The following is a 12,155-nucleotide window of genomic DNA, read 5'->3' as shown; positions in this document are numbered from 1 at the left end:
CCAAAATACTTCACACCCTAACATTCCCACTCTCAACTAGTAATAGAACAAAATTCAGGAAGATACAAAGAGGGAGAAGAGTAACTTCTAGAACAAAGGAGAAAAGGAGATCATAAGGGAGTTGCCACAGAAATCTGCTTGGTCTGAACCTACGAAAAATACCTACCATGTATTTAGTCAAAATGTTAGCAGAAAAGAGAGAAAAAGTCTAACAGCTAATCTTTCCTTCTTACTGTTCTCTCAGCTATTGATACGTAAGATACTGTTTTAAAGCACGTTGGGACCATTGTTCACAGAAAGAAGTAGACTAAGGCTGATGACTCACAGACCATTTCCCACATCTGGAGGCTGCTAGCCCTGCCCTCAGCCACCACCACCACCATCACCACCCTGCTCCACCCCCACCTCCCTGCCCAGCTTTTAGTAACACACTTACCATCACAACTGGCCTCACTGGGATGTTCTCTTGTGAAGTGCTTGGTGGGGGGTCATTCCATTCAGGAAATTTAATAACATCCTTTTGGCATGTAGGCTTCTTTGGATATGGTTTCAGGGGTGAGGAAGGAGGAAATCTAAAAACCAAGAAAGAAATCTCTATTATTGGTCAATGGGAGACACAGATATTTTAACAATAGTTCCCATTTCTCGTATCCTTGGGAATTTATATAATAATTCCAAACCTCAGATAATAAATGAGGTCATGCTCAATCAATTTATCACATGTGGCTCACCGTACCCAACATATGAGTTTTTCCAATGTTCATTCATTACCCCTATCAGATGAACATTTATGAAGAAAAACAGGAACCAAACATGTGACACATTATGAAATAAAGAAATAGAAATATATTCTTTTATCAAACAATTTTCATGATTAAAGATGTTCTTAACAGCTACTAGGGCAAGCCATTTCTTTCACCCAGCTTGAAATACTTAACCATCTCACAATTCTCCAAAATTTATAAATGGTACATACGCAAAGAGAAATTATGGACAGACTAATCCTCAGTGACACTTGCTGAGAAAGAGTATATTGGCACAAAAAAATAAAATCTTTTAGCCTATTATTCATTTTTACATCTATTTCAAATACAATCTTCTTATCCTTGAATATGGAACACTTCACAATGAGATGAAAGCCTTGATCTTGAAGGAGGTGAGAAGGTGCCCAATGTCCTTCTTCTGCCTTTTGTACCCTTCTCTGCCCTACCTCTCCAAGACATTGGCACCATCACTCCTTGGGCTAACACAGAAGCTTAAATACAATCTAATCTTTAAACTATTCTAGACTATACCTGGTAAAGAACAACAGAAGGTAGTTAAATAAACATTTTCCTCAGAGGATCTTTTTCTGTTAGAAAAAGATAGATTGCACTGCCTTGAAAAAGTAACACAAGAACTCTCCTTCTTAATGTTAACATGGAAGCCAATAGGTAGTTTACTTTTTTATTTATTTAAGCCAAAATAAAGGTTTAAAATCTTATCCATGATACCCAGAGGAAAAATAATCCAAATAAATGATAAATATCTTATTTTTAAATACATACAGAAAAAAAGAATTTTTTAAATGTCTACAGTTTACCAAAAAAGTCTGTATTGAGGTTAATCAGGAGAATCACATATAATAAGCACTATGGAGGAACATTTCAAAAATAGTCACAATAGACTTGAAAAATGATGGCTAATGAAAAAAAGTCCAGTTTCATCTTCTCTAAAAGAATATCCAGTAATTCCACTTTATTTGAAAAGTCAGTGAAAAAAAAAATGAAATCATTAATTCGAGTTAAAGACAAGTAAAAGGAAAGACAGATTAAATTTTTTAAACAGGTTGCCAAGGCATTTCCAAACAATTCCAAAATACAAATTAAATAAATCTCTAAAGCCAGTCAAAGTTACTCTACCTCTTAAGCGAAGGCTGGCTTACAGAAGTCCAATCCTATTTCTGAGAAGCTAATAATTACAATGAAGTCCTACTGTCAACCAAAGTACAGCACGTATGCACACACTCGGATACACACACACTCTCTCACGTTCACATACGCATATAATGCGTCCAGGGAAATCACAGGTCACCCATCTGTCAGTTCTTTAAAAATGCAATACCATCCCTACCCCCAGCCTACCACTGATACCACAGTTAATCCTCCCAACCCCTTCAACTAAAATGTGAAAATCTGACCTGAGTTCCAGCCCTAATTCTCTCATGAGTAGTCTGTAACAGTGTCTCTAAGTCAAAGTTGTTTCATTTGTCAAATAAAGGGATTGCATTGGATGACCTATAAACCGTCTCCTGGGTTCAAAATGTGTTTCCTGTATCCCCAACACCCAGAAACAAGTAATACTTTCCCAAAACCAAAACAGAAGTTCTTATGTGGAGAACTGTGACTGAAGAGATACAAGGGAGCCACGTTCTTCCATCTCCCTGGGAAGAGGAGGTCTCTGTCATAATATGTGCAGTCATTGCTGGCCAGGGTGGGAGCTTTACAGCCACCTGGCCAGAGACGAAATGTAGAAAATCTCCCCCTAATGGACTACTTTTACCGTGTGCACTATAAGTTTTCCATGTCATTTTAACACTTTAATCATGTGATCTCAGGCTTCAAAGCCTGTCAGAGATGATTGCATCCAAACGTCACATTTTTTACTTAGGAAAATGAGGTCCCAAAAGAGGAGAGCAACTTACTAAAAGCCTCACAACTAACTGGCCAAGAGAACAAACCATCTTGCACAAAAGATATGCCAGCCTTTTAATAAGGACATTATAAAAATTTATTGAAAGACATTAATGAAGTAAATCGATAGAGAGAAACATCATGTTGGTAAATAATAAGATTCAATATCCATATTCAATGGTAAAATGTCAACATCACTATTCCTCATGAAGATATATACTTACAAAGAAATTCTATTCAAAATATAAAATGTTCTATGAAATATGATAAACTGATTATAAAATTTACATGGAAATGCCAAAAACAATCTAGACATTCTTAAAGAAGAAAAAGGAAATGAGAAACTTGCCCTACCCGCCATCAAGTCTCATTCAGATAATACAGTAGGGCAGCACTGACGGCACTGACCGCAGATGCTCAGCCTCAGCATTACTGACAATTGGGGCTGGATAATTCTTGTTGTGGGGAGCTGTCCTGTGCAGTGCCTCCCTGTTGGCAGCCTCCCTGGCATCCAACCACTGGATGCTAACAGCACAGCCTCTCAAGGGTGACCACCAAAAATATTCCCAGACATTGTCCCCTGCAAAATGGCTCCCAGGTGAAAATGATGGGCGCCTAGACAGATAATCTAAAACAAACATACCGATTTCTTCAGAACCCTGATTTATGATAGAAAAGACATTACAGGGGCGCCTGGGTGGCTCAGTGGGTTAAAGCCTCTGCCTTCGGCTCAGGTCATGATCTCAGGGTCCTGGGATCGAGCCCCGCATCGGGTTCTCTGCTCAGCAAGGAGCCTGCTTCCTCCTCTCTCTCTGCCTGCCTCTCTGCCTACTTGTGGTCTCTCTCTGTCAAATAAATAAATAAAATCTTTAAAAAAAAAAAAAAAGAAAAAAAGAAAAGACATTACAGATCAATGAGAAGGTGTGGACTGTTCAATAAGGAGTTCTGGTCCAACTGGTTATCCCTTGGGGAAATGTGAAATTGCATCCCTGCTACAGAGCACACTTCCCCTCCACATACTCCTCTGGAAGGGATCTTGCCACTACCCTATCAATAGCTAGAGTGTGTTTCTCTATTCTTCTGGGTCTGGGTGAGCCCTCTCCAACTGCTCTGGTAACTGGAAGAGGTAGGAGTGAGACTGTGCCAGTTCTAGGTACTAGCCCTTAACCAGCCTGGAATGCCCTCTCTGCCTCTGAGAACTCGCACTCTTCCTGCCAAGCTCCCTCTTAGAAACCAGCCACCATGTACAGGGGGCCACACCCCCACGAGCAGCATGCTAAGATGCCTGAGCCACAAAAACAGGCTGTGGAAGATGAGATACTGCATGGAAGGAAACAGGTCAAGGAGCACCTCAGCTGCAGACTTGGATGTGCAGAAGTCATCCTGGAGATGGATGTTCCAGGCTCAGCAGCCCCAGACAATATCCAGTTAGAGAGTTATATACTCAAATTCCTGACCCACAAAAGTATGTGAAAATAACAAGGACTGTTTGAAGCCAGTATGCTTGTGCCTAGTTTTTTTTACACAACCACAGAGAGGCTTAAGAGAAATTTGGGGCATTTCTATCAGGACCGGCAGTGAAGCCAGAGAGCTCAGAGAGAATTGTTGGGCGAAGGCTGGCAGCTCTGTGAGGAAGTTGTGGTTGAAGGCTGTAGGAAATACCTCTGTTGCATAGTGGTACCAATCAGTCAAAACTGTCCCCCGTTGAGACATGAAAAACACAAAAGGTGGATCTGGAAAAGGGGTTTTCCAGTATGAATGCTTAAAGTGCCAACTGGTTTCTTTTAGCCTCGGTAACAAGGTACAGATAGATAGAGATAAAGGAAAAAAGGAGTTTTTAACCAAAATTTAGAGGAAATACAAAGGAGCCATGACTTGATTCAAAAACAAAACTATTTCTCATTCCCAAATCTCAACCCTAACAAAAGGTTCTCAAAGTAAAAATAGCCTTACAACCAATATCAAATTCAAGATGTCTCTAAAATATGGTCTGAGGGCAGTCACATAAAAGACTTTTATTGAGGCCTCTGAGTGGCTCATTTGTTTAAACAACCAATTTTTGACTTTAGCTCAGGTCATGATCTCAGGGTTGTGAGAACAAGACCTACATGAGGCTCTGTACTCAGCAGGGAGCCTGCATGAGGATTCTCTCTCCATCCACCTCTGCTCCTTCTACCACTCATGTGTCTGCTCGCTCTCTCTCCCTCTCTGTCTGTCCAAAATAAATAAATATATCTTTTAAAAAAAGACTTTTTCTGTAACTTCATAAAGATTAAAGGCAGTACCTTACAAACCATCTTGGATAAACTAAGAGTTTAAGACTCTTTAAGGTGATGGGCCACAGCAGACTTTTCAGCAGCCCAGGCGAAAAAAGAACCTGTTTCAAAGATATGTGTGACTTTTGCCTAATGGAATAAGCCACAGTAAAATTCATAGAAAACCCACAGAATTTTTAAGACAGTAATACTAGGAGAATCACCGTCCACTTGGACTAAAAAGCACACAGTTCGAATGCAAAAAACAGTCAAGAATCTCAAGCTTCACTACCAGGAAGTATATGAAAAAGCTATTCCCCTGCAAACATGGGCCATCTCTTATAGAAAAGGAAAAATGACTTAACATGTAGAGTCAAGACTCCAGCAGAAAGAGCCAGGAACCATGCAGAATCACTCACAGGACGTAGAATTATGCCCTAATCAAGGAATGGCAGACACATGTTCAACTGAATTTTAGAAGTGCTATGGGCCTGTGATTGCTTTATGAGATGCCATAATGGGATATATTAGGGGAGTCATGATGCAGGGGATGAATATAGTTTGCAAATGAATGTCCTTGTAGCCAGAATGCCTTCTGCAAGGATGGCCATAAAAGTATTGTCCAACCTTCCCAATGTGACTCTCTTCCTCAATGTGACTTTGATGAGGTCAAAAATTCAACAAGATGAGGTTATTTCTCTACCCCCACCCTTAAATGTGAGCAATCCTTGTGACTTCTCTGACAAATAGAATATGGCAGAAGTCACATATTACCAAGTCTAGGCATAGTTCTTAGCTACCTGGCAATTTTCTCTTCTTGCCTATAGGAAATACTTCCTTTTGGGATGCTCGTTCTTGGGACATGACCAAGATTGATTGAAAGCCAGCCACCATGTAAGGATAGTGACCACCCTAAGACCATCATGTTGCAAAAAGCATAACCCATGTGAAGATGCGCTAGAGGAGCAAACCCCATAAAAAATGAGAGAGCAACCAAGAAGCACAAAGGCACCAACCACATCTCTGAGCAGAGAAAAAAATCATCTTAAAAGTGAATTTCATAGCCCAAGTAGTGCCTTATGGGTAATGGGCAAACTGTCAGATGAGCTCTTTCTAAATTCTTGACACAAAAACCATGAGCAGAATAAAATGCTTTAAGCCATTTATGTTTGATGTAGGTTGATTTTCAAAAACAGAAAACCAGAACAATCTCAAATTCACACTATGAATAAAAATCATAAGTTTAGACTATGATATAAGAAAATATCTCTCCAGGGGCACCTGCGTGGCTCAATGGGTTAAGCCTCTGCCTTCGGCTCAGGTCATGATCTTGGGGTCTTGGGATCGAGCCCGCGTCGGGCTCTCTGCTCAACAGGGAGCCTGCTTTACCCTCTCCCTCTGCCAGCCTCTCTGCCTATTTGTGATCTCCGTCAAATAAATAAATAAAATCTTAAAAAAGAAAATATCTCTCTGACTTTCAGTAATGAAAGAACTCCAGCTAAGCAAGATACAAAAACCACAAAGTATAAAAAAGGATTTGACACATTCATTTGACATTAAAATAAAAAAACTTTTCTGCTTGTCAAGACATCATAAATAAAATGAAAAAAAAAGATCTTTGCATCCAAATAACTGACAGAAAGGATTGATATCCAGAATATATATACATATTTAATTTTTTAAAGATTTTAATTATTTATTTGACAGAGATCACAAGTTGGCAGAGAGGCAGGCAGAGAGAGAAAGGGAAGCAGGCTCGCTGATGAGCAGAGAGCCCAATGAGGGGCTCGATCCCAAGACCCCTGGACCATGACCCGAGCAGAAGGCAGAGGCTTCAACCCACTGAGCCACTCAGGCACCCTCAGAATATATATATTTTTTTAACTCCTAAAAATTTATAAGGAAAAAAAAATCTTGAAGAAGACCAAAGACATGAACCAGGCATCTCCAGATATGGAATCGAAATGATGAATAAACATACAAAAGACACTTGATCCATGAGTAATCAAATAACATCACAAGCATTTCACACTTACCAGATTGGCAAAAATTAAGTCAGTCAATATCAAATGTTTTCTACTACTGAGATACAACTTAGTGTAGCCACTATGGAAAACAGTTTAGCATTACCTAGTAAAGTTGAACGTGCAATATCCTCTAAACTAATTCTATTCTATGTAACTCTGGGTGGCCTAAAGAAACTCTTTACACGTGTACAAAAGGAGACATGCCCATAAATGCTCATGGCAGCATTGTTTATAAAAGCAAAGAAATGGGCCGGGGGAAGGACGCCTGGGTGGTTCAGTCCATTAAGCCGCTGTCTTCAGCTCAGGTCATGATCCCAGGGTCCTGAGATGGAGTCCCACATTGGACTCCTTGATCAGCGGGGAGACTGCTTCTCTCTCTGCCTCTGCCTGCTTGTGTGTTCTCTCTCTCTGACAAATAAATACATAAATAAATAGAATCTTTAAAAAAAAAAAAAAAGGCAAAGAAATGAGAGCAACACAAATCTCCAGTGGAAGGGGAACAGATAAATGGGACTGTGGTATACTGATAGAATATAAAATAGCTGAGAAAATTCCATAACTATATATACACCAACATGGATGAATCTCAAACATCATGAGAAATAAAAGAACAAGTCCGAGAAGAACACATACTCTATCATATCTGCTACATAAAGATCAAACAGAGAAAAATATTCAAAAGCCAAAAAAATACACTGCTTAAGGATACAAGTGTAAGTATTAAAACAGTAAAGAGAAGCAAGGAAATGATAAATGCAGAATGCAGGATACCGATGACCTCTTGCAGAAGATGATGCAAATTGGCAGTAAACAGGTATTCACTTTGTTATTCTTATAACATATTCTTATAGCATATAACATATATTTATTCTTATAAATTATTCAGATAAACTTTATACACCCTTGTACAAGATATATTTTTAAATACAAATGAGAACTTTTAAAAAGAGCAGAGCTCCCTCTAGTGGACGATATTTGTATTTGCTTTTAGTATTCTAAATTAAATCCCAACATTATGATCATGGATTCCGAATCTACTTGCACAATGAACAAAATGAGTCCAGAAACGGAATCAGCCACAGATAATCATCCAACCCAACAATCCAGGTCTCCTACTGTCACCTCTTGCCAAATTTGGGTTAGAAAAAAGCAATTAAAAATAAACCATTCCTGGGTCCCTGGCAGGCTCAGTTGATGGAGCATGCGACTCTTGATCTCAGGGTTGCAAATCTGAGCCCTATGCTGGGTGTAGAGATTACTAAAAATAAAATCTTTAAAAAATAAAATAAACCATTTCAAAATTACTAGCCTCTGATGAATTTACTTGAAACAAAAGAGAATTTATTACCTAATCAATTAATAAAAAATATTCTAGGGCATCTAAATTGCAAGGAAAACAGTTTATAAATCTTAATAAATTTGAGTCATAAATAACACAATGCAAAGACAAAGTTCTTCCCACAATATATGCCAAAATTATTTCTTTAGCATCAACAGAAATCTGCAGCGTCTACAGGTTTTGCCAGCCTGCCTCCTTGCCTTAGTAAACCTAAACCTCCATAGAAGAAAAGCCAGGCTGAGAGTACTTATTATAGGAGCTGACCTCTCTGAGACTGGTGCCCAAGAAACCCCTGGGTCAGGGCAAACCCGCAGCAGCTAGCTGAGTTCCACCGGGCTCACCAGACCTATTGTTCAAGACCAGCGGTGGTATCACGTAAATGCTGAAAAACTGTAAATGATTACATTTCACTATACTGCTTGCAGATACATCAGGAACATAAAGTGTCTGAGGGAAAGAGAAGAAAAGATGAAACTGGAAAAGGAGTTGTCAAATGAAGGAAGACTTGACCTCTCTGAGCTCAGAAATCACTGCTTACTCCACATGAATAAAGATTCCATTAGTCGCGGAGGAATTGAGATGGTGGAGTAGCAGGGGGACCAAGCCAGCCTCAACCCTCGAACACAGCTGATCAAAAACAAATCATTGTGAACAACTAGGGAATGAATCTGAGGATTAAGAAACAATCAGCACAACCGAAGAGAATGTAGCAGATGCGGGGTTCAGAAAGATGCACTGGGGGGAGAAAAAAGCCACAGTGCCAGGGAGGGGAGGGAGCCAAGTTGGGGTTCGCACAGGAGGCCATGATGCGTGGATCCCCTGGGTCACACGAGGATATATTTTTCCCCTTCCTGGAGGCCTTTTGGAAGAGGGTATCCTGCTTCTCCAAGCAAAGAAGGCCCCTGAGGAGGCACTGGGTGCCCTTCACCAGCAGGAGAGGCAGAAAACCCGATCACGGCTTCTCACTGTGCTCACCAGACTGCAGCCACCACCCTGCTTTTCTAGGACAGGTCGGTGCCTTGCGCAACGTGTGAGGCAGGTCTGACGGTGAGCCAGGTTGCTGGGCCTCTGCTTCAGAAGCCCAACACAGCTCCGCCCCGCTCCCTCCTCGGCTCCCCTGCATATACCAAGTCTACTGATGATAAAGAGCTCCAAAGCGTCAGCTTTCGTTGTGGTAGAAATAGAACCAGGATTTCTTCTTTTCCTTTTTTCGTGTATTTTGTATTTTGAATTTTGGGTTTTTTTTTTCTTTTTTTCTTTGGAATCAGGCATATAGTATTGTGTTCATTTGTTGTTTGTTTCCTTTTTTCATTTTTTGGATCAGGGTTTTTTGTTTTTTTTCTTTTTTTCTTCATAATCAGTTTATATATTTGTTTCCTTTTTTGTTACTTTTCCTTTTTTCTCCGATAAGGGTTTTTTTTAATCAAACTATCTTAACAAACAAATCAAAGCACACCTAGTTAAAGGTCTAAACACTCCCCACGGCAAGCAGGAAGTCTGCAAAGGACAGACCTCTGGGAAAGAGCAGCCAAAATATAATGGCAGAGTGCACACAACATGCACTAGAAACGCTTCCTGAATCACCAGGCCCTGGACAGCCTATGACCCCTTCTTACTACAGTATTACTTTCAGAAGCAGGAAACATAACTTTCATAATATGCAAGACAGATACCCAGATATAATGACAAGATAGAGGATGTCTCCCCAAAAGAAAGATCAAGAAGACATTACAGCCTGGGATTTGATCAAAACAGATAGAAGCAATTGAAGCAATATATCTGAACAAGACTTTAGAACAACAATCTTAAGAATACTACCGTGGCTTGAAAGAAGCATAGAAGACACCAGAGAAACCCTGGCTGCAAAGAAAAAAGACCTAAAACCTTGTCAGGCCAAAATAAAAAATCCTGTAACTGAGATGCAAAACTGACTGGATGTAATCACAATGAGGATGGAAGAAGCAGAGGAATGAATAGGTGATACATAAGATAAAATTATGGAAAAAAAGCTGAAGAGGGAAAGAAAACTATTGGATCACAAATATACTTAAAGAACTCAGCCACTGCACAAAGCACAATAATATCCATATAATAGAAGTCCCAGAAAAAGAAGAGCAGGAAAAAGGGGTGGAAGATTTATTGAAACAATTACAGCTGAGAACTTCCCTAATGTGGGGAAGGAAACAAGCATTCAAATCCAAGAGGCACAGAAAATGCCCCTCAAAAATCAACAAAAACAGATAAACACCAAGACATATCATAATCAAACTTGCAAAATACCAAGATAAAGAGATAATTCTGAAAGCAGCTAGGGACAAATAGTCCTTCACCTACAAGAGCAGACACAGAAGGTTAGCAGCAGACTTGTCCATAGAAACTTGGCAGACCACAAAAGAATAACATATATTCAATGTGCTAAGTGGGAAAAATATGTAACCAAGAATACTATTTCCATCAAGGCTGTCATTCAGAATAGAAGGAAAGATAAAGTTTTAAGACAAGCAAAAACTAAAGGAGTTCATGAACACTAAACCAACCCTGCAAGAAATACTAAAAGGGATTCTGAGGGTGAAAGATAATACCAGAAGCAGCAAGGACTGGAAAGGAACAAAGATAATCTACAGGAACAGCGACTTTACAGGTAACACAATGGCACTAAATTCATATCTATCAATTATTACTCTGAATGTAAATGGATTCAATCCATTTGTAAATACTCCAGTCAAAAAACGTAGGGCATCAGAATGGATTAAAAAAAAAAGATGCATCAATATGCTGCTTATAAGAGACTCATCTGAGACTCAAAGACACCTCCAGAATGAAAGTGAGGAGGTAGTGAACCATTTATCATGATAATGGACATCAGAAGAAAACTGGGGGCGCCTGGGTGGTTCAGTGGGTTAAGCCTCTGCCTTTGGCTTGGGTCATGATCTCAGGGTCCTGGGATTAAGCCCTGCATAGGGCTCTCTGCTCGGTGGGGAGCGTGCTTCCCCCTCTCTCTTCCTGCTTGTGATCTCCCTCTCTATCAAATAAATAAAATCTTTAAAAAAAAAAAAAAAAAAGGAAGGAAGCTGGAAGAGCAATCCTTATTATCAGACAAACTAGATTTTTTTTTTAAAGATTTTATTTATTTATCTGACAGACAGAGATCACAAGTAGGCAGAGAGGTAGGCAGAGAGAGAGGAAGAAGCAGGCTCCCTGCCAAGCAGAGAGCACGATGCGGGGCTCAATCCCAGAACCCTGGGATCATGACCTGAGCTGAAGACAGAGGCTTTAACCCACTGAGCCACCAGGCTCCCCTATCAGACAAACTAGATTTTAAACCAAGAAATAACAAGAGACAAAGAAGGGCACTGTATCATAATAAAGGGATCTATCCAAAAAGATGATCTAACAACTGCAAAGATTTAGGCCCCCAATTTGGGAGCAGTCAAATACATATATCAATTAATAACAAACTTAAAGGAACTCAATGAAAACTTCCAAACTCATTCCAGGAGGCCAGCATTACCCTGATTCCAAAACCCAACAATGACCCCACTAAAAGGAGATTTACAGACCAATATCCCTGATGAACATGGATACAAATATTCTTAACAAGATACTAGCTAATCAAATCTAACAATACCTTAAAAGGATTATGCACCACGATCAAGTGGAATTTATAACTGGTCTACAGTGGTGATTCAATATCCACAAATCAATCAACATGGTATACTACACTAATAAAAGAAGACAAGACCATATGATCCTCTCAACAGATGAAGAAAAAAGCTTTTGACAAAATACAGCATCCTTTCTTGATAAAAAAATCTCAAGAGAGTAGAGATAGAAGGAACATACCTCAACATTATAAAGGCCA

At 39.6% G+C, this 12,155-nt stretch overlaps 1 protein-coding gene across 1 annotated transcript in view; it reads right to left on the bottom strand.

The window, feature by feature from the left end:
• The window catches only part of DEPDC1B (DEP domain containing 1B), an 81,923-nt gene that overhangs the window by 45,093 nt on the left and 24,675 nt on the right, over positions 1-12,155 (bottom strand). The window contains exon 3 of the mRNA XM_046000129.1: positions 437-572. Within this exon, the coding sequence (XP_045856085.1) occupies positions 437-572 (136 nt within the window). The remainder of the gene's footprint in view (positions 1-436; positions 573-12,155) is intronic.

Source organism: Meles meles, chromosome 3, assembly GCF_922984935.1.
Source record: "Meles meles chromosome 3, mMelMel3.1 paternal haplotype, whole genome shotgun sequence".
Taxonomy (NCBI): domain Eukaryota; kingdom Metazoa; phylum Chordata; class Mammalia; order Carnivora; family Mustelidae; genus Meles; species Meles meles.
Note: the sequence above shows the minus strand (reverse complement) of the source record. Positions and strands in the feature narration are given on the sequence as shown.